The 23,109-nt window shown below is 46.8% G+C and overlaps 3 protein-coding genes across 6 annotated transcripts; 1 reads left to right on the forward strand and 2 right to left on the reverse strand.

Moving 5' to 3' along the window:
* The first annotated feature begins 789 nt into the window (after positions 1-789).
* On the forward strand, positions 790-5,330 carry LOC124854907 (early growth response protein 1-like). The gene is given in 4 exon segments (XM_047343600.1): positions 790-969; positions 1,173-2,009; positions 3,733-4,039; positions 4,041-5,330. Coding segments are annotated over 3 exon segments (1,356 nt in total). The 5' UTR covers positions 790-969; positions 1,173-1,840; the 3' UTR covers positions 4,921-5,330.
* Positions 5,331-7,838: 2,508 nt separating this feature from the next.
* Positions 7,839-12,155, reverse strand: LOC124854908 (integumentary mucin A.1-like). Of its 3 annotated transcripts, none has more exons than XM_047343603.1 (5): positions 12,036-12,155; positions 11,512-11,538; positions 10,998-11,061; positions 8,956-9,022; positions 7,839-8,919 (listed from the first exon to the last, which is right to left on the reverse strand). In XM_047343603.1, exons 1-5 carry the CDS (start codon positions 12,064-12,066, stop codon positions 8,134-8,136), a joined length of 975 nt encoding a protein of 324 aa, XP_047199559.1. In that variant the 5' UTR covers positions 12,067-12,155; the 3' UTR covers positions 7,839-8,133. The 3 variants fall into 3 exon arrangements, with proteins under 3 accessions (XP_047199559.1, XP_047199558.1, XP_047199557.1); XM_047343602.1 differs by having other exon boundaries at positions 7,839-8,163; positions 8,200-9,022; XM_047343601.1 differs by having other exon boundaries at positions 7,839-9,022.
* A 2,247-nt stretch (positions 12,156-14,402) lies between these two features.
* timd4 (T cell immunoglobulin and mucin domain containing 4) lies at positions 14,403-22,882 on the reverse strand. 2 transcript variants are annotated; one of them, XM_047343563.1, is made up of 8 exons: positions 21,997-22,882; positions 17,317-17,495; positions 17,031-17,193; positions 16,154-16,243; positions 15,855-15,934; positions 15,073-15,184; positions 14,946-14,979; positions 14,403-14,611 (listed from the first exon to the last, which is right to left on the reverse strand). In XM_047343563.1, exons 1-8 carry the CDS (start codon positions 22,067-22,069, stop codon positions 14,527-14,529), a joined length of 816 nt encoding a protein of 271 aa, XP_047199519.1. In that variant the 5' UTR covers positions 22,070-22,882; the 3' UTR covers positions 14,403-14,526. The 2 variants fall into 2 exon arrangements, with proteins under 2 accessions (XP_047199519.1, XP_047199520.1); XM_047343564.1 differs by having other exon boundaries at positions 16,175-16,243; positions 21,997-22,881.
* Between the last annotated feature and the right edge of the window lie 227 nt (positions 22,883-23,109).

The raw sequence follows: 23,109 nt of genomic DNA on the forward strand, positions 1-23,109 counted from the left end.
GTGTGTGTGTGTGTGTGTGTGTGTGTGTTCACAGTCTAAATGCAGCTGGTATTCCTGCAGCCTGCTGCCACATGCCAACACATCTCAGCTTTGTTCTATTTCTGCTGCAGGATTCTGTCATAGTCTTTATAAAGCAGGTGAACACACACGTCTGTTTGTTGGAGAACAAAATGAATTCACTGAAACTCAACCAGAGGCCTGAACTACGAAGAGACTTCAACACATCCAATAACAATCAAAGTCAGGCTAAGTGGTCACATGACTCTGGTTATCAACTTGTTAAGTTAACTCAGGTTTTCTTCATCAAGATCTGAGTGCATGCACATGAAAGGGGCGGGGTTTACTGCGTATGACCAATCACAGACATGGACAGTTTGACTGACAGCAGAGCCTCATATTTCACAACGAATATCAAACTGTTCTGTGACCACGAGATCTGAATCTGTAGTTTATTAACAAGACGTGTGACGAAGTGAAGTGAAGAAGCCTCTTGAAGAGAAATGTTTGAATCCCATGATTTGGACCCTGACTCTGAGGACACACACTGACTCTGAGGACACACACTGTCTCTGAGGCACACACACTGTCTCTGAGGACACACACTGACTCAGAGGACACACACTGTCTCTGAGGACACACACTGACTCAGAGCATTTGGTGTTTTGTTGACAGGATGAGTCTGGAGAGATTGAGATGTTCTGGGTGAGTTAGAGATCAACTGAACCAACCAGACGTTGATTTAAACTTCCCTTATCCGTCCCTTTAAGGAGAGTGTGCACCACACAACAGTGGAGAGTCACTGTGGTCAGTGTTCGAGTCCCAGAGAGGGGGGGGGCTGTCACAAGGTAAATCTGGAAACTATCCGTCCCCTAATAAACGTTTATTTCACAGGATGAAGCTACTTAAAGGATCAAAGTATTAAAGTATGTGAGGTTCTCCTCCGCTGACGCTCCCAGTACATCGGTACCAGTAAGTGAAGCAGATGCACTTTGCTCCTATGGGTCAGTTGGTTATGTTTGACCAATAGAGTTTTATCACAACTTTATCGTCTAACCACAAACTATTAATAATTTAATATAACTAACTAAAAGTGTAATGTAGAATGACATTAGATGACATGTTAGACACTTACAGTAACATGTGAAATGTGAGCAGCTGACAGATGTTTCCAGCTGCAGAGGTTGACCTGCAGGGCGGGGCCCACACCGGCAGTCCGACAGGAAAACATCCAAATAAGGCTGGAGGAAGTGATGACGTAGCTGGAAGCTGGCCATGTGACGTAGCGCCAATAACAGCTGAGCGGAGCTGTGACGCGTGCTTGGGGTTTCCGGTCATGGCGGCTGTCTGTGCTTCTGTCTATCGTTCGCCGGCCGCGGTCCAGCGGACAGGCCGCGGCGCCGGGCCGAGCTCCGGACTGAAGCTGCAGCATGAGGCGCAGAGAGCGGAGCAGCTTCCGGGTTCGGACCGGTGTGCACGCTCACCGCTCGGTCCATATTTGGGCTTCCTCCGCGCCATATTTGGGAGCATACGTCACGCAGGAGTGTCTATAAAGCGCGAGCTTCATTCACAAAGTGTCACAACATGACACGTTCACTGGACGCTGGGATTCCGCAGCTCCGCGTCCTGCACTAAACATCCCACACTTCTCCAGCGGGACCCGGAGCTGTCGAGCCTCCAGCGTTGGCTTCCTCCGAGCCGCACGGCCCGCAGCAGCGTCCGCCCCGACTCGGCGCCTCTCCGCCCGGCTCAGGAGCGGGGAGCGGCTCGGTCCTCCCGCAGGAACAGCTCGGTGCTCCGCGGCTCCTCTTCCGCCGCCTCCAGCCCTTCCTCCTCCGCAGAGATGGCAGCGACCAAAGCGGAGCTGCTGCTGTCCGCCCGGCAGATCTCTGACCCGCTGAGCGGCTTCCTGCCGCCGCTGTCCCCGCTGGACGGCTTCCACAAGCTGGAGGAGCTGCACATGCTGCTGCAGAACGCCGCGGCCGCAGCGGAGGCAGCCGGGGAGTACGGAGGTGAGGAGCCGCGAGGGGGGGGAGAGGGGGCAGAGGGGGGGAGGAGAGAGGAGGAGAGGAGAGGGAGAGAGAGGGGGACAGAGGGGAGGAGAGAGGGAGGAGAGAGGGCAGAGGGAGGAGAGAGGAGGGACAGGAGCTGGGACAGAGGGGGAGGAGGGAGGGGCAGAGGGAGGAGAGAGGGGACAGGGAGGAGAGAGGGAGGAGAGAGGGGGGCAGAGGGAGGGACAGAGGGAGGAGAGAGGGGGACAGAGGGAGGAGAGAGGGGGCAGAGGGAGGAGAGGGGAGGACAGAGGGAGGAGAGAGGAGGGGCAGAGGGAGGAGAGAGGGGGACAGGGGAGGAGAGAGGGAGGGAGAGGGGGCAGGGAGGACAGAGGAGGAGAAGAGGAGGGAGGAGAGAGGAGGGCAGAGGGAGGACGGAGGAGAGAGGGAGGAGAGAGGGGACAGAGGGAGGAGGGAGGAGGGGACAGAGGGAGGAGAGAGAGGGGCAGAGGACAGAGGAGGAGAGGGAGGAGAGGAGGGGGACAGAGGAGAGAGAGGGGAGGGAGGGAGAGGGGGGCAGAGGGAGGGAGAGAGGGGAGGACAGGGAGGAGAGGGAGGAGAGGAGCTGGGACAGAGGGAGGAGAGAGGGGCAGAGGGAGGAGAGGGGACAGAGGGAGAGAGAGGGAGAGGAGCTGGGACAGGGAGGAGAGAGAGGGCGGAGAGGAGGAGAGAGGACAGGGGAGAGAGAGGGAGGAGAGGGGACAGGGAGGAAGCTGGGACAGAGGGGGCAGAGAGGAGGAGAGGAGCTGGGACAGAGGGGAGTGGGCAGAGGGGGGGGGGAGAGGAGAGAGAGGGGACAGAGGAAGGCTGGGACAGAGGAGGAGAGCTGGGACAGAGGGGGACAGGGAGGAGAGGAGCTGGGACAGAGGAGAGAGAGGCTGGGACAGAGGGCAGAGGGAGGAGAGAGGGGAGAGAGGGGAGAGGAGAGGAGCTGGGACAGAGGGGGACAGGAGCTGGGACAGAGGGGAGGAGAGGAGGACAGGAGTGGGACAGAGGAGGAGGAGAGGGAGGAGGGGAGGAGCTGGGACAGAGGGAGGAGAGCTGGGACAGAGGGAGGGGAGAAGGAGGGGAGAGGGAGGAAGCTGGGACAGAGGGGGAGAGGAGCTGGGACAGAGGGAGGAAGAGCTGGGACAGGGGGAGAGGAGCTGGGACAGAGGGGGAGAGGAGCTGGGACAGAGGGAGGAGAGGGGGGGAGGAGCTGGGACAGAGGGAGAGGAGGAGAGGGAGGAGAGGAGCTGGGACAGGGAGGAGAGGAGCTCAGGGGGACAGAGGGAGGAGAGGAGCTGGGACAGAGGGGGACAGAGGGAGAGCTGGGACAGAGGGGGAGACAGAGGGAGGAGAGCTGGGACAGAGGGGGGAGAGGAGCTGGGACAGAGGGAGGAGAGGAGCTGGGACAGAGGGGGAGGAGAGGAGCTGGGACAGAGGGAGGAGAGGAGTTGTTCCTTATGGAGAAAAATGATGTTTGATAAATTAAGTTTGATTTAAACTGATGATGAAGAGTTTATTATTATTGTAAATAATAATAATTATAAATGTAACATCAATAATAAATAAATAATTGTTGCTGTTAATAGTGATAATAAACAAAGGAATGATGATGCTAACAGTCAGCTGACTAGCTCCACCCCTCTCAGGTGTTCAGGTCTGCTTCCTGTTTCCTGACCTCCTCTTCTTCTTCTCTCAGATTCTCTGTTGGAGTTCCCGGACCTCCCCCCTATCACCCCCCGACTCCCCCCTCTGGCCTACAGTGGTCGTTTCACCTTTGAACCCTCCAGCGGTGGCAGTGCCCTCTGGGCGGAGCCTCTGCTCAGCCTGTTCACGGGGTTGGTCAGCATGGCAGCTCCTCCCCCTGCAGCCAGCAGCCTCTCCACCCCTTCATCGTCAGTGACATCATCATCGCTGTCCCAGCAGAGCTTCACCTGTGTCTCTGCTGACGTGGCCTCGGTCTTCTCCGCCACGCCGACGTACATCTCTTCTGTCGGCTCCGACCTCCCCCGCCGACTCTCAGCAGAGCCCCCAGAACTTCCAGCCACATGGCCCCCCTCCTGCCTACCCCGCCTCCAGGCTCGAGCCGCCCTCCCTGGCGGTGCAGGTGCTCCCGGACTACCTCCTGTCGCAGCACGACGACGATCTGGGTCTGAACCAGGACCAGAAACCCGTGCTGCCGCAGACCCTGAACCCTCAGCTCACGCCGCTGTCCACCATCAAAGCCTTCTCCTCGCAGATCCAGACACAACCTCATGGCTCCGCCTACCAGCTCACCAAGTCCAGTCGGATCAGGAAGTCCCCTGTGAGCAGGCAGTGCAAGACTCCACCTCACGAGCGTCCGTACGCCTGCCCCGCCGACGGCTGTGAGCGCCGCTTCTCCCGGTCCGATGAACTGACACGCCACGTGCGTGTGCACACAGGCCAGAAGCCGTTCCAGTGCCGCATCTGCATGCGAAGCTTTAGCCGCAGTGACCACCTGACCACGCACATCCGCACGCACACCGGAGAGAAGCCGTTCGCTTGCACCGAGTGTGGACGCAAGTTCGCCCGCAGTGACGAGCGCAAGCGTCACTCCAAGATCCACCAGAGACAGCGAGAACGCAAGACTGACAGGAGCTCCGCCTTTTCTGCCCCCCTCCCCGTCACAACACCACCCGCCTACTCCTCCCCTCACACCTCCTTGCCCTGCTCCTCCTACACCTCCTCCGCTCACAGCTCGCCCTCCCTCTCCAACTCGCTCTTCCCCTCCTCCCTCTGCATGCAGGCAGCCTCCCCCTGCTTCACCTCCCCCTCCTCCCCCCACCTGTATGCCTCCTCCTGCTCGTCGCCGACAGCGAGTCCTCGGTCGGAGCTCCCCTCCCCCCACAGCTCCAACCTCTGCTGACAAACAGCAAGTCCGCCGTGACCTTTGACCTCAGACTGAAACTTTGACATGAACAACGCTTTTCACACAAAAACTTTATTTTTGTGTTCGTCCAGTGTTGACGAGGTCAAAGGTCGATAATTGTGTGCAGCAGAGCAGCCGACACGTGGCTGAGATAAACTTCTGAGTTGAGTTTGAGAGTCCGTCAGAAAATCTGAACCAAACTTTAATCTTCAGCACAAAAAACTCTGGACCAAACTTCAGAAAGAAAACTGCAGAATTTAGAGACTTGATGCTCTGTGATTGTTTGTAAATGAAGTTTACACGTAGCGTTGTGTTCATTCATGAAGTTTTTACCTACTGAGTAGGTCAGTGTTATATACTGAACATGTTTCTACTTCAAAGAGACAAGAATAAAACGTCTAAATCCAGTTGGTGCTTGTATTTTGACATTTAACATCCTCTCTGTGAGTTTCTGGAGCTTTTGATGGTATCACATGGTTTTCATCAAACTGTCGATCTCATCAGTCAGACGATGTTTGAATGAAGTCGGGTAAATATGAAATCTAAACATGAAACTGATTTTAATATTTGATGTCACAACAAAATCTGATGAAAATAATGAAGATAAAACAAAGTTTAAAAGTTCAAAAAGTCAAAGTTTTAAATTGCAATCTGCAGATTGTAGAGTTTTAATGAACACACACCTTCATCTAAAACATGTTTATCTTTACATTGTGAGGATGAAAAGGTAGGTCCCCACAACAACCCCCAAAACACACACACACACACACTTCTATTTCACATGAACCTTAAAACCAGATGTGAGACCACACACAGATGTGGACCAAACCAAATGTCTCCACTCTGCAGGGTGTGTAAGTCACACTGGTCCTCACAAAGATAGAAGTAGAAATACACACACACACACACACACCAGTCTGGCCTGCCGTTCCTGTCCGTTGACTTATTATGTCACAGTACACAATCACACACTCACACACTCACACACACACACACACACACACACACACACACTCACACACTGTCTGGGCGTCCCGCCAGTTAAGAGGAGGCCGGCCAACAGGAAGCTCCTTGTAGGGGCATCAGGAAGTCCACTGCTCAGACAGGAAACACCATATTTAGTCTTTAGTCAGTTTTCCTGCAGTGTTCTCACACACACACACACACACACAGACACACACATACAAACAGACACTGGGTCTACAGGAAAAGTTCAGTGAGTAGTTTTTGTGTCACGTGATTGTTTGTTGTTGTGTGTTTGACAACATAAATGAAACACTTGTTTTTCCGGTGCTAGCTAAGTGACCCTGAACATTTCCACATTCTGCCCTCAGTGAATCATGGGTAGCAGATTGGTGGGAGGTGCGTTCGACTCTGCACAGCTCTGACTTCACGTCATGCTTGCTGGTTCAACTGTTTCCACACTGGTTCAGGTGCTGCAGCTGGAGAACATCTGTGCAGTCGGACTCCAGCAGGCTGGTTCCTGTGAAATTTGAAGGTCACGTGACACGGTAACCTTTGCAGTGCTGGAAACAGTCGGACAATAATTCTAACCAGAATGCATCACATTAAGTCAGCGCAACGCAGAGACACATAAAGTCGCTGAACTAAATCTGAGTGAGAAGTGTGTACGAGAAGAGGATTCCTGCGATGCTGGAGGCTGCAGTTTCAGGACCCTGTGGTTTTTGGGACAGCGCCACCTAATGTTATCAAATTGGAGGAGGACCGCATGCGATGGATGACGCACAGAGTGAGATAAATGTGTGAGAGTTCAGTTTTATTTGTTTAATGTTAGTAAGAGTAATAGTTTCCATAATTACACAGCAATGTTATTTTTAGCTAACTGAAGTGTGAGTAGAGCTATTTGTAAAAAAAGTAATATCCCTTTTTCCTTCCTTTTTAAACAGCCCCTGAGTTTTGCGCTCCATTAAAACTCCATTAAAAAAGCATCAATTGAATCATTGTCAAATCCATTTAATTTAAAGGGTTTATTTAGAGCACTACACGACTGAAATATGACCTGTTATATGTAAAATACTGTGTTGACAAAGGTGACTCTGTCCATTCCTCCACTGGACATGCTGAAGGTCCCGGGTTCGAGTCCGGGCGGAAACAATGTTTTGTGGAAAACGTGTAAAACATTTAGACTTTGAAAACTTAGTGAACTATTTTCAACCTGACATGTAACGATTATGTAGCTTAAACAAAACTTCCCTTATCATATCATATTCATAGATATGAACTTTGGTGATAATGTTTCACATATTTTTCCATGTCATCACTTTAAAACGCCACCAGACTGTCAGCTAAATATAACATAACATTTTGGTGAATTTATTGAACCATCACTCCTCGTTGCTATAGCCGTTTCCTTGAGGTGTTGTTAAGTGAAGCTGACGCTAATTAACAGGTGCAGCAGGAACAGAAAAGCACAGAAGAAGAAACGTGACGTACTTATCTGCCCATCATTTATCTGGTCCTTCATCAAACTCTCTTTCCTTTGTTAGATAACACAACTCACATGTGTAAAAGTGTATACATATCGATATATGCTGTAGTTTGTTCTTCTTCAGTCGCTGTATTTGAATGAAGAGTTAAGGAATAGAGACGGATCTGAAGCGGTTACAGTGCCAAAATGCTCAGTGGCCGGGAGGCGCATTACACCTGTAGTGGTTTAGCACTACCATAGAGAATGAATGGGAAACGGTTTCGGGTCGTGGAGCAAAACAGGTCCTGGCTCCCGCACGGGCTTTTATGCATCTTTGACTTTCCAGGTTTATGTATTGGATTAATTTTACTTTAATCTTAAATCTTAAACCAAAATACATATTAATTCTTGTTTTTCCTGGTTATTTATCTTAAAAATTAAGATTTTGACTTCACTCAACACAGATAATAGACACAAACTCTTCAGGTCTTTATTTATGATTTATTTGAGACCTCAGTGAAAACTTCCATCACAAAAATTAATGTTTACTGTATGACCTCATGAGTATGAGGTCAACATAAGATAAGATACGATAAGATGAGATAAGATAAGATAAGATAAGATAAGATAAGAAGTCGCAGAATGTCCCACAATGGTGAAATTCGCATTAGTTGACATAATAGTGTAGTTATGAGTGAAACATCTTAACATCTGTGACACAGGCCGTGACAGTGTCCTGTCCATCTTCTCATTTCACCAAGACGTTTGCAACAGTTTTCAATTTACAAGGGAAGCACAGTGTCAGTTGGTACTTCAGATTGTGTGCTGGGTACAGTGTCAGTTGGTACTTCAGATTGTGTGGTGGGTACAGTGTCAGTTGGTACTTCAGATTGTGTGGTGGGTACTGTGTCAGTTGGTACTTCAGATTGTGTGATGGGTACAGTGTCAGTTGGTACTTCAGATTGTGTGGTGGGTACTGTGTCGGTTGGTACTTCAGATTGTGTGGTGGGTACTGTGTCAGTTGGTACTTCAGATTGTGTGGTGGGTACTGTGTCAGTTGGTACTTCAGATTGTGTGGTGGGTACTGTGTCAGTTGGTACTTCAGATTGTGTGGTGGGTACTGTGTCAGTTGGTACTTCAGATTGTGTGGTGGGTACTGTGTCAGTTGGTACTTCAGATTGTGTGGTGGGTACAGTGTCCGTTGGTACTTCAGATTGTGTGGTGGGTACAGTGTCAGTTGGTACTTCAGATTGTGTGGTGGGTACTGTGTCAGTTGGTACTTCAGATTGTGTGGTGGGTACAGTGTCAGTTGGTACTTCAGATTGTGTGGTGGGTACAGTGTCCGTTGGTACTTCAGATTGTGTGGTGGGTACTGTGTCAGTTGGTACTTCAGATTGTGTGGTGGGTACTGTGTCCGTTGGTACTTCAGATTGTGTGGTGGGTACAGTGTCAGTTGGTACTTCAGATTGTGTGGTGGGTACAGTGTCAGTTGGTACTTCAGATTGTGTGGTGGGTACAGTGTTCGTTGGTACTTCAGATTGTGTGGTGGGTACTGTGTCCGTTGGTACTTCAGATTGTGTGGTGGGTACAGTGTCCGTTGGTACTTCAGATTGTGTGGTGGTTACAGGGTTTGCAGGTTCGCTGATGCTGGGAGGTGGATCTTTTGTCGTGCTTAAACGAAGGGGGAGAGAGAGGAAACCATTAATCATATGAACTTGCAGAATTTTATTGACCCGTCCTTTGGCTGTAGCGTCCAAACTGAATTTTAGTCCAGGTGGCTAGAAGCTGTGACTTGTAAACGCAATAATCGCTTAAACTCTTGGCGAGCGACCATCAACACCACAAGAAACCTCCTCATGCCAAAATACAAACAAAGGCTGAAACGGGAGGTTCCGGTTCAAAGGGAGGTCACATGATGGACAGACCAATCGGTGGCCACTCTGCAAGACGCTCTAGATGACGCAAAACTGGGATATGTTCATGCTAAGCTCTGATGATATCAACATGTTTACGGAAGTGGTAGTGGGATTTATCAGTAGGCTGGTGGATGATACAGTCCACAAAACCACCGTCAGAATGTTCCCAACGAGAAGCCATGGGTGGATAAAAACATCTGCAATGATCTGAGATCCTGCACCACGGCCCATCACATGGCTTAGCCCCTGGAAACATGGACAGATCGAAGGCTGTGTCATGCAGAGTGACGCAACGGGAGGAAACTGGAGTCCCACTTCTGACAAAGTGACTCTAGGAGCATGTGGCAGAGTCTGAGGATAATAACAGACTATTGTAATGGAAAATTCCACTGATCAATGTCTTATTACTGTTTTGACTGTTTTCTGTGCACTTAGCTGATACAACATCTACTGTATGTCTTCCACCTCCTGTTGACCTTTATTTGTGCAACTGTGTGCTGGATTTGATTCCTCTTTCTATAACAGTGCCAGACAGCAGATGTTTCCTGTCTGCTTTCTGTTCTGTATCCCATTCATCACATTGTATAAAAACCTTCCTTTTTAATTCTCTTGTTGTTGCACTTTGAGCCATGTTGCTGACTGTGCAGAGCTAATCATTAAACCTCTAAAGACAACTCCGGTCTGAGAAACTCCTTATTTCAAATCTCATGATAAATTTCCACGACACTATCGAACACTGGCCTCCAAGATGATGAATGCGGACGTGTCCCTAGCTCACAAGAGTGACCACCAGGAATACAGTGTTATGAGCTCTTTGATATATGAAGGCTTTGAGCAGGATCTTGATATTCAGAGTTCTACAGGGAGTCATACATATGTTTATTTCTTCCTTCCTTATATTTTTCTAAAATTCTCCTTTTTTAAAATCTTCTCTTATCTTTGTCAAGGAAAGTTGTATTTGCATTTCACTGCACGTCATCGTGCGTATGGTTGCATATGTGACAAATAAAATTTGAATTTTTGTTACACTGTCAGTTCTGATCCGTGTCAGCTGACATTGATGTTATCAGAAGATTGACTTCACTAATGCTCTTTTAGCTTTGTGTCCTTTTTGCTTAAATTAAAAGCAGGTTTGCTCGGCTCCTTTTCAACCTTTCTCCAGATCTGCATTTCTCCTTCTGCTCACGAGACGCCTCCGTACTCTCTCACACCGTTTTCACCTGCTCACCTGCTTCTTGCGACCAATCACATGGACGTCCTCCTCCATTCACACCTGATCCTATGTTCCCCTTAAAATCAGACATCACCTTGTCCCCCTTGTCCCTTGTTCCCGTCCACTTGTCTACCTGTAAGTCTGTTTATTTATATATAATATATCACTATATATAGCACCTGGAACATAAATATGAATTCAGGAGGTTTTTATGAAGATCGGTTCTTTGTGATGGTGATTAGAAAACATCAGAGGAGCAGAGTCACAGGTTGAATGACGCAGAGCAATACGCCTCATGCGGGGGTCGTTCATTAATCGTAATCGAGGTAAAAGTTTGAAATAATCGCGATATTGATTTGGAGTCATGTGGCCCAGCCCTAATTAATCCTGTTTACACACTTCGAGACGACACTTTGACAAATGTTGAGGAGGACTGAGGGACAATGAGACAGAAAGATTTTGCGAACGTGACTATAAAGAAATAAATGAGAGTTAAAGTGTAAAAGTGTCTTCTTACTTTTCTTTGCTGTCATCTTCTTCTTTCAGGTCTTTGTCATCTTCATCTGAGTCGTCTGAGGCAACTACACAACACAAAGTAAAAGAGCAACAAACACAAAATAATCAAACACTGAACTTCTGCATTTTAATTAGATGAATAATCCAATAATTTCCATATGAGCAAACAGGAGGTTACATAAAGACAGAGATGACTCCAGGCTGCAGGTGGACACCTTCCAGCCTGTGTGACTTTTCACTGATGTTTGCAGAAGATTTCATTTCACATTCGTCCCGTAGAACCTTCACATGTTGAAAACATTAGTCATAGAATAACATTAATTCATGTTTCGTCCTAACACGAACACACTGGAAATCCAGTCAAGACATTTTTCAGGCTTCACTGTAAAATTGGATATTTTATTTTAAATTGAATGTGTGGAAGCTCAGAATATGAAAATGTCCAAATACTTGCAGTCCGGATAATATGTTCTCAGGTGAGTAATGTAAACACACATGATATTTGTAGTTCTTACCTAAAACGAAGAGTCCAAGGACCACACCTGAAACACACAGTGTCAATAAGACTTTAATAACTGACGCACGTATCTATAACAGGTTTGAAAATACTTTCGAGGATTTAAGTTTTTTTAATATTAGTCTGAACATTTTTCTGTTTTAATGAAATTTTAAAATTAACCTTTACACAAAGATTGAGACATTTTAATTAGCTGAATTTGCTGCTACATCCAACATTTAGCCCACGATCACAACAATTAGGGCTCCAACTAACTATTGTTTTCATTATCAATTAATCTGCAAACCTTTTTTTAATCAAATTATTTGTTTTATCTATAAAACATCAGAAAAGAGTGAAAAGGTTTCTTGATTTAAATTGTTTGACTTATTGTTGCAACTTCAGTAACAATTTATCAAATAATCAGGAAATTGTGATTATTAATGATGAAAATGTATGTTAGAGGTATGATAAGAATATATAAGGAAAGACAGAGGTATGTATCTATGGAGAATAGACATGTAAATATGTGGGGCTACTCACAGGTCAGCAGGATGAACTTGAGTGAAGCCATGTTGGCAGCAGCTCTGCAGTCGGCTCACTACGATGCTCTGATCCTCACACATGACAACTTGCTGTTTAAAAGGCAAGAAGAATGTGACGTCTGCTCTGAATCATCTGAGCCACATCCTGCTGGGGGGTTGGGTCACAGGCCCAAGGCAAACGCAAAAATAACCTCACATCAAATTGACTTTCTTCAGTTCAGTTCTCACAAAAAAGGCTCATGAATGAGGCTCTTCAGGGGATCTTTACTTTTGGATGGCAGACAAACTTACACCACGTTTTTCTGGTGAAATGGTGGGAAACTGTGGCTGGAACCTCTGCAGTCGCTGGTTAGAACAAGTTAAAGTCACTATATTCACAGAGCCACCATTTGTCTTTGACAAAATTATTTATCAGCTATAATGCAGCCAGCCACCAGGGGGTGAGCCAGATTATTTGGCTTCACTTTTGGTGAATCGCATGTCGTCCATCTTTATTTACAGTTTATTATTTGAAATTAGTGCAGTATTAAGTCTTCAGCCGTCCTCAACTGAGGAAGAACAATTCTATTGATTCTGGATCAGGTTTGAGGTTTGGGTCTCATGTCCCTGGTTGATCGCTGCTTAGAGGTCGACATTAAGGTTGTGTGTGTGTGTGTGTGTGTGTGTGTGTGTGTGTCGTTGTCCTCACTCCAGGCTGTGATTGTTGTACACACAGTAACAACCTATAGGTGAGTTCTTGTTGAACGAGCCCTGCAGACAAGTGTTTCACTCTGGTCAAACTGATCTGACGTTAATATCTCATCAGATTTGTCTCTTTTAATGTCCTAGTAAACGTAAATTGAGATTCTGTCATGATGAATTGTTGTCATTTTCTGAATTCTTCATGACATCATGTGATGGGGAATATTTTTCTGACCAATAAAAGCTTCAGATTGTCCCTCTGTTGTTTGCAGAGATTGTTCTTGTTGACATTGACCTTCGACCAATCTGCTCCAGAAGTGAATAATGTGGAGATACACTCCAAAGTAATATTCACATCACATGTGGTGAGAATCCTACAGTGCACACACACACACACACACACACACACACACACACACACACACACACACACACACACACACACACACACACACACACACACACACAGACTGCTTTGATATTTATTCAGTTTTTTTTTACAGGAAACAGAAACAAAACAACAGGAACAGTTCAGCAAATCACACAGCTTTAAAAAACAGTGTACTTCTACATTTTACTTTAAATCTCTTTACTGTTGCTATGGTTACACTTAGTGTCCAAACTACTCTTGAACTTGTCTCTAAATCAGAGACATTTATCAGCAATGACGCAGACGCCCACGTTCTCTTCCTGATTGGTTCTTATCAGTCACATGACTCGACTACCAGCGGTGAACAAAATTGCACGGTGGTCTGTGGTCGGTGGTCGGTGGTCTGTGGTCGGTGGTCGGTGGTCTGTAGTCGGTGGTCTGTGGTCGGTGGTCTCTGGTCGGTGGTCTGTGGTCGGTGGTCTGTGGTCGGTGGTGGGTGGTCTGTGGTCGGTGGTCGGTGGTCTGTAGTCGGTGGTCTGTGGTCGGTGGTCTCTGGTCGGTGGTCGGTGGTCTCTGGTCGGTGGTCGGTGGTCGGTGGTCGGTGGTCTGTGGTCGGTGGTCTGTGTTCGGTGGTCTCTGGTCGGTGGTCGGTGGTCGGTGGTCTGTGGTCGGTGGTCGGTGGTCTCTGGTCGGTGGTCGGTGGTCGGTGGTCTCTGGTCGGTGGTCGGTGGTCGGTGGTCGGTGGTCCGTGGTCGGTGGTCTGTGTTCGGTGGTCTCTGGTCGGTGGTCGGTGGTCGGTGGTCGGTGGTCGGTGGTCGGTGGTCGGTGGTCGGTGGTCGGTGGTCGGTGGTCTGTGGTCGGTGGTCTGTGGTCGGTGGTCTGTGGTCGGTGGTCGGTGGTCGGTGGTCTGTGATCTGTGGTCGGTGGTCTGTGGTCGGTGGTCGGTGGTCGGTGGTCGGTGGTCTGTGGTCTGTGGTCGGTGGTCTGTGGTCTGTGGTCTGTGGTCGGTGGTCTGTGGTCGGTGGTCGGTGGTCGGTGGTCTGTGGTCGGTGGTCGGTGGTCGGTGGTCGGTGGTCGGTGGTCTGTGGTCGGTGGTCGGTGGTCGGTGGTCTGTGGTCGGTGGTCTGTGGTCGGTGGTCGGTGGTCGGTGGTCGGTGGTCGGTGGTCTGTGGTCGGTGGTCGGTGGTCGGTGGTCTGTGGTCGGTGGTCGGTGGTCTGTGGTCGGTGGTCGGTGGTCTGTGGTCTGTGGTCGGTGGTCGGTGGTCTGTGGTCGGTGGTCGGTGGTCGGTGGTCGGTGGTCGGTGGTCAGTGGTCTGTGGTCTGTGGTCTGTGGTCGGTGGTCGGTGGTCTGTGGTCGGTGGTCTGTGGTCGGTGGTGGTGGTCGGTGGTCTGTGGTCGGTGGTCTGTGGTAGATGGTCCTGCTGTGTTTGGCGGGTCTCTAGTCCAGAGTGTAGATGTTCTCCTGGACCGGTCGTCTCATGCGGATCTCATAAATGATGTGAGGAGGTTCTTCAGACGAGAAACTGGAAGACAAAAGTTGACACTTGTCAAACAGAGAAGATCACATGACTGAGGCGGATCCAACCACCCAGAAGGATCCAGAACCTTTAGTCCAGGAACTTTTGCTACAAGCAGTTCCACTCCTGTCCAGCAGGTGGTGGTAAAGTAGTAGACTGTACAACAATGATGACATAAACAGACAAGCAGTTTTTGGAAAGTGCCAAATTAGATTACTGTTTGATTACACTCACCAGTTTAACAATTATTGTCGTTAAAGATAAACTTGTAGATTTTATGTTTTCAATAATGAAAGTTCAACATAAAATAAAATAACATGTCTTTGTGTTTTAAACTCACCAGCCGCTCGTTAAGGCTCTGCTGTAAATTCCACCTGCAGAAGAAGAGTTGAATCAACAGGAATCACAGGAGGATCAAGTTGAGAAGCAACACATGAGTCAGTTTGTTGAGTTTGACCTGAACGTACGTCTGAAGGCCAGAAAGAGGAGAACTGATGCCAAGATCAACAACACGGTGAGGGAGAGAGAGAGCACGGGAACATTAATGTGAAGAGAGAGAGAGGGTAGAGAGTCCTCCACCTGGCAGAGAGAGAGAGAGAGAGAGAGAGAGAGAGAGAGAGAGAGAGAGAGAGAGAGAGAGACAGAGAGAGAGAGAGACAGAGAGAGAGAGAGAGAGAGAGAGAGAGAGGGAGAGAGAGGAGCAGAGAGAGAGAGAGAGAGAGAGAAGAGAAAAGAAAGGGAGAGGAGAGAGAGAGAGAGAGGAGAGAGAGAGAGAGAGAGAGAGAGAGAGAGAGAGAGAGAGAGAGAGAGAGAGAGAGAGAGAGAGAGAGAGAGAGAGAGAGGGAGAGAGAGAGAGAGAGAGAGAGAGAGGGAGGTTTGGATTTAACCTTATAATACTTCAAATGTACTAATATCAAAACTCTTCATGTGTCTGTAGGCGACGTCTCAACTAAATTAACTTCTACTTTAACTTGATTCTTCTCCCCATGAATCATTATATATATGATTGTGTGAAGCTATATAACCAGTTTCTTTCTGTTATGTTATTTCATGTGGTGATTAATAAAGATTCTCTCTCTGTTCATTTCCCTCCAAAGAGGATGTGATGAATCTCAGACCGATTTGAACGCAGCTTTTGTTTCTTCACTTCACTTCCTGTTTTGACTTTTCTGTGTTCCAGGTTTCACCTGTAGTGCCCCCTGCAGGTGAGTCTAGTCACAGGTGATGGTTGGGTGGGGGGGCTACTCACAGTGCCGGTGTCGGAGCGCAGCAGCGTGGAGTTCCTCCTCAGAAGGTCCAGCTGAGACGAGAGCAGAGTTTTCCAGTTCACTACGAAGAGTCGGACAAAAAACAGACAGTTATATAAACATGTAGAATTATTTCAAATTCTTCTTCTATTCATGACTTTATGTTCCTCTTATTTTTAATCCACTCTCCAGGACTGTACTGCTCAAAACTACTGTATCTCCATCGTGCATAAAACAACCACCATCATAGAATGTTAAAGCAATGCATGCTGGGACGTGTGGATCAGCTAAAGATGTGAACCTGATGAATCCTTCGTCTGACCTGTGGAGGCCGACGGCTCCAGGACTTGATCTGTCACCGTCGTTGTTGGAGGAGATGCTGTAACCGGAGCTGAGAATGAAACCAGATTAACTCATGAAACCGGATTAACTCATGAAATCAGATTAACTCATGAAACCAGGTTAACTCATGAAACGATTAACTCATGAAACCAGATTAACTCATGAAACCGGATTAACTCATGAAACCAGATTAACTCAGATCTATGAAACCAGATTAACTCATGAAACCAGGTTAACTCAGAAAACCAACGTTAACTCGAACCGATTAACTCATGAAACCAGATTAACTCTGAACCAGATTAACTCATGAAACCAGATTAACTCATGAAACCGGATTAACTCATGAAACCGGATTAACTCATGAAACCAGATTAACTCATGAAACCAGATTAACTCATGAAACCAGATTAACTCATGAAACCAGATTAACTCATGAAACCGATTAACTCATGAAACCGGTTAACTATGAAACCGGATTAACTCATGAAACCAGATTAACTCATGAAACCGGGTTAACTCATGAAACCAGATTAACTCATGAAACCAGATTAACTCATGAAACCAGATTAACTCATGAAACCGGATTAACTCATGAAACCGGATTAACTCATGAAACCAGATTAATCATGACATTAACTCATGAAACCGGATTAACTCATGAAACCGGATTAACTCATGAAACCAGATTAACTCATGAAACCAGATTAACTCTAACGTCACGTTAGATCAAAGAGCAAATAAAGGAGGAGAAAATCAACAGACGATGTTAAATATGTTTGACAACAGTGGAGACATTGATGGGAGACAGAAGTAAAGACGTGTGTCATTGCTCTCACCTTCCACTACTCTCAGGTTCATGATCACCTTCTTGTCGTTGAAGATCCCATCGATGTCGACCCTGCAGCAGTACGGCCCGCTGTCGGCCCGCCGCACGTTCTCGATGTCCAGGTCCATCTGTCCGTCCAGGATGTCCCCCATCAGACGGTAGCGGTCCTCCACCTGCAGGTTCGAAAAAAGACATATATTGTATATTTTCTTTCGCTGATGAAGACGTGACGTCGTAGAGACAGAAATGAAGAAGTAGAAGAGGAGACAGAATCACATGACGTGAGGTCACCTGACCTTCGAGACGACGCCCTTCTCGTCCGTCTGCACCAGGATGTTGCTGCACCAGAAGGTTCCACAGCCGCGGCCCCAGCAGACACGACTCAGACCCAGACGCTGCACCGAGTACTGACAGGACAGGGAGGCCACGCCCCCCTCGGGCACCTTGAAGCAGGAAACGGGCCAAAACGGTCCGCCTGCAGCAGACACACATACATCACACATGTACACAACAACACAGACACACATACATCACACATGTACACAACAACACAGACACACAAACAACTGACATGTACACACCAACACAGACACACAGGAACATACGTCACACATGTACACAACACAGACACACACAGGAACATACGTCACACATGTACACAACAACACAGACACACATACGTCACACATGTACACACCAACACAGACACACACAGGATCATACGTGACACATGTACACAACAACACAGACACACACAGGAACATACGTGACACATGTACACAACAACACAGACACACATACGTCACACATGTACACAACAACACAGACACACACAGGAACATACGTGACACATGTACACAACAACACAGACACACATACGTCACACATGTACACAACAACACAGACACACACAGGATCATACGTGACACATGTACACAACAACACAGACACACACAGGAACATACGTGACACATGTACACAACAACACAGACACACGAACATACGTGACACATGTACACAACACAGACACATACGTCACACATGTACACAACAACACAGACACACATACGTCACACATGTACACAACACAGACACACACAGGAACATACGTGACACATGTACACACCAATACAGACACACACAGGAACATACGTGACACATGTACACAACAACACAGACACACACAGGAACATACGTGACACATGTACACAACAACACAGACACACACAGGAACATACGTGACACATGTACACAACAACACAGACACACACAGGAACATACGTGACACATGTACACAACAACACAGACACACACAGGAACATACATCACACATGTACACAACAACACAGACACACATACGTCACACATGTACACACCAACACAGACACACATACGTCACACATGTACACACCAACACAGACAACACAGGATCATACGTGACACATGTACACAACAACACAGACACACACAGGATCATACGTGACACATGTACACAACAACACAGACACACACAGGAACATACGTCACACATGTACACAACAACACAGACACACACAGGATCATACGTGACACATGTACACAACACAGACACACACAGGAACATACGTGACACATGTACACAACAACACAGACACACATACGTCACACATGTACACAACAACACAGACACACACAGGATCATACGTGACACATGTACACACCAACACAGACACACACAGGATCATACGTGACACATGTACACAACAACACAGACACACATACGTGACATGCACACCAACACAGACACACACAGGAACATACGTGACACATGTACACAACAACACAGACACAACATGAACACAGACACACATACGTCACACATGTACACACCAACACAGACACACATACGTCACACATGTACACACCAACACAGACACACATACGTCACACATGTACACACCAACACAGACACACACAGGAACATACGTGACACATGTACACACCAACACAGACACACACAGGAACATACGTCACACATGTACACAACAACACAGACACACACAGGATCATACGTCACACATGTACACAACAACACAGACACACACAGGAACATACGTGACACATGTACACAACAACACAGACACACACAGGAACATACGTGACACATGTACACAACAACACAGACACACATACGTCACACATGTACACAACAACACAGACACACATACGTCACACATGTACACAACAACACAGACACACACAGGAACATACGTGACACATGTACACACCAACACAGACACACACAGGAACATACGTGACACATGTACACAACAACACAGACACACACAGGAACATACGTGACACATGTACACAACAACACAGACACACACAGGAACATACGTGACACATGTACACAACAACACAGACACACACAGGAACATACGTCACACATGTACACAACAACACAGACACACATACGTCACACATGTCACATGCACACAGACAAAGGAACATACGTACACATGTACACAACAACACAGACACACACAGGATCATACGTCACACATGTACACAACAACACAGACACACACAGGAACATACGTGACACATGTACACAACAACACAGACACACACAGGAACATACGTGACACATGTACACAACAACACAGACACACATACGTCACACATGTACACAACAACACAGACACACATACGTCACACATGTACACAACAACACAGACACACACAGGAACATACGTGACACATGTACACACCAACACAGACACACACAGGAACATACGTGACACATGTACACAACAACACAGACACACACAGGAACATACGTGACACATGTACACAACAACACAGACACACACAGGAACATACGTGACACATGTACACAACAACACAGACACACACAGGAACATACGTGACACATGTACACAACAACACAGACACACACAGGAACATACGTCACACATGTACACAACAACACAGACACACACAGGAACATACGTCACACATGTACACAACAACACAGACACACATACACCACACATGTACACACCAACACAGACACACACAGGAACATACGTCACACATGTACACAACAACACAGACACACACAGGAACATACATCACACATGTACACAACAACACAGACACACATACGTCACACATGTACACAACAACACAGACACACATACGTCACACATGTACACACCAACACAGACACACACAGGAACATACGTCACACATGTACACAACAACACAGACACACACAGGAACATACGTCACACATGTACACAACAACACAGACACACACAGGAACATACGTCACACATGTACACAACAACACAGACACACACAGGAACATACGTCACACATGTACACAACAACACAGACACACACAGGAAAATACGTGACACATGTACACAACAACACAGACACACATACGTCACACATGTACACACCAACACAGACACACACAGGAACATACGTGACACATGTACACAACAACACAGACACACACAGGATCATACGTGACACATGTACACAACAACACAGACACCATAGGAACATACGTCACACATGTACACAACAACACAGACACACACAGGATCATACGTGACACATGTACACAACAACACAGACACACATACGTCACACATGTACACAACAACACAGACACACATACGTCACACATATACACAACAACACAGACACACACAGGAACATACGTCACACATGTACACAACAACACAGACACACACAGGAACATACGTCACACATGTACACAACAACACAGACACACACAGGAACATACGTGACACATGTACACAACAACACAGACACACACAGGAACATATGTGACACATGTACACAACAACACAGACACACACAGGATCATACGTCACACATGTACACAACAACACAGACTCACAGGAACATACGTCACACATGTACACAACAACACAGACACACAGGAACATACGTCACACATGTACACAACAACACAGCACACACAGGAACATACGTCACACATGTACACAACAACACAGCACACACAGGATCATACGTGACACATGTACACAACAACACAGACTCACAGGAACATACGTCACACATGTACACAACAACACAGACACACAGGAACATACGTCACACATGTACACAACAACACAGACACACACAGGATCATACGTCACACATGTACACAACAACACAGACTCACAGGAACATACGTCACACATGTACACAACAACACAGACACACAGGAACATACGTCAGACATGTACACAACAACACAGACACACAGGAACATACGTCACACATGTACACAACAACACAGACACACACAGGAACATCGACAGTAAACAAGCAACAACATGTACACAACAACACACACACACAGGAACATACGTCACACATGTACACAACAACACAGACACACACAGGAACATACGTCACACATGTACACAACAACACAGACACACATACGTCACACATGTACACAACAACACAGACACACAGGAACATACGTCAGACATGTACACAACAACACAGACACACAGGAACATACGTCAGACATGTACACAACAACACAGACTCACAGGAACATACGTCAGACATGTACACAACAACACAAAATATAATCAATCAATCAATCGAATTTTATTTGTATATCCCATATTCACAAATCACAGTTTGTCTCATAGGCTTTAACAAGGTGAGACGTCCTCTGTTCTTAACCCTCAACAAGGGCAGAGGGTGTCTCACCTTACACAGACACAAAAAAGACACAAAACAACCACAAAGAGAGAAAACCGTCATATTTGTCTGTTTGGTTTTTGTAGTTTGTTAATCAGTGTTGAACATGTGATGAAGATGAAGTTCGTCTTCACTCAGCTCGAGAGCTTCTCTAGAACAGTTCACACTGTTGTGATGTCATCAGACTGTGATGTTATTAGTTGTGATGTCAGCGCTCTGTGTCTCACCTGACAGGACGAAGAGGAAGATGATGAAGGTCTGAGGCGATGGACAGCGGAGAGACGAGACGGCGGCGGCCATGCTGTGTGTGTGTGTGTGTGTGTGTGTGTGTGTGTGTGTGTGTGCGTTGTCTAGATAGACAACAACACAGTGTGACTCTGTGATGGAGCTGTGTGTGGGGTCATTGAGGGAGGGGAGAGAAACACTGTTTCTGTGTGTGTGTGTTTCTGTAGTTGTCAGGGCCAATTTTGGTTCAATACCATCGTTGTGAGGACATTTTGGTCGGTCCTCACTTTTTCAATGGACTGTTTAACAGTACAGACTTAGTTTTAGGGTTAGAATCAGGTTTAGGTTAGAGTTAGGCTTAGGTTAGGGGCTAGGGAATGTATTATGCCAATGATTGTACTCACTGAAATAGAAGTACAAACGTGTGTGTGTGTGTGACAAGGACACTAATATTATCAAAGGGGAGGGGCCCGCGACGTATTTTAGAAGTTGTGAAAGTGGATCGACACAGTGTGACATCATCCAACAAAACACTGCAACCACCAATCACACGATCACAGATTTCTGCTGTTCTACTAAAGGAAGGAGATACTGAGGACAGAAGGACTTTATCTGTCTGTGACACACACACACACACACACACACACACACACACACACACACACACACACACACACACACACACAGGGACTGACTGTGTGGAGATGTCGTTGCCTCACAGTCGACTCATTATTCACATCAAATATTTCTTCTCCAGTTTTTTCTTTGGAAACTAAGAATCAGACGATTTCATTGGAAAATGTAATAATTTGACCACGTTTCACTTTGAGGAAAAAAGTGAAATCAACTTTATTTAAACTTTTCTACCTGAAAGCAGCAGCTGGATGAAAGTGAGTCTGATGTGTGAGTGTGAACATGAGAAAGTTTCCTCCTTCTCTCCCTGAACGTCTGTTCTCTGTTCTCTGCTGAGTGGGTTCCATCTCCTGGGAGAAGAACTGACTGAGAGTCAGCTTCAACTGTCACAACCAGCTGCAGCTGAAGAGTGAAGCTGAACTGAGATCAGTTAGAAACACTCTGAAGTTATTAAAAACCAGAGTTTATCTCCAATATTCAGC

This window comes from Hippoglossus stenolepis, chromosome 15 (genome assembly GCF_022539355.2).
Source record: "Hippoglossus stenolepis isolate QCI-W04-F060 chromosome 15, HSTE1.2, whole genome shotgun sequence".
Classification (NCBI taxonomy): domain Eukaryota; kingdom Metazoa; phylum Chordata; class Actinopteri; order Pleuronectiformes; family Pleuronectidae; genus Hippoglossus; species Hippoglossus stenolepis.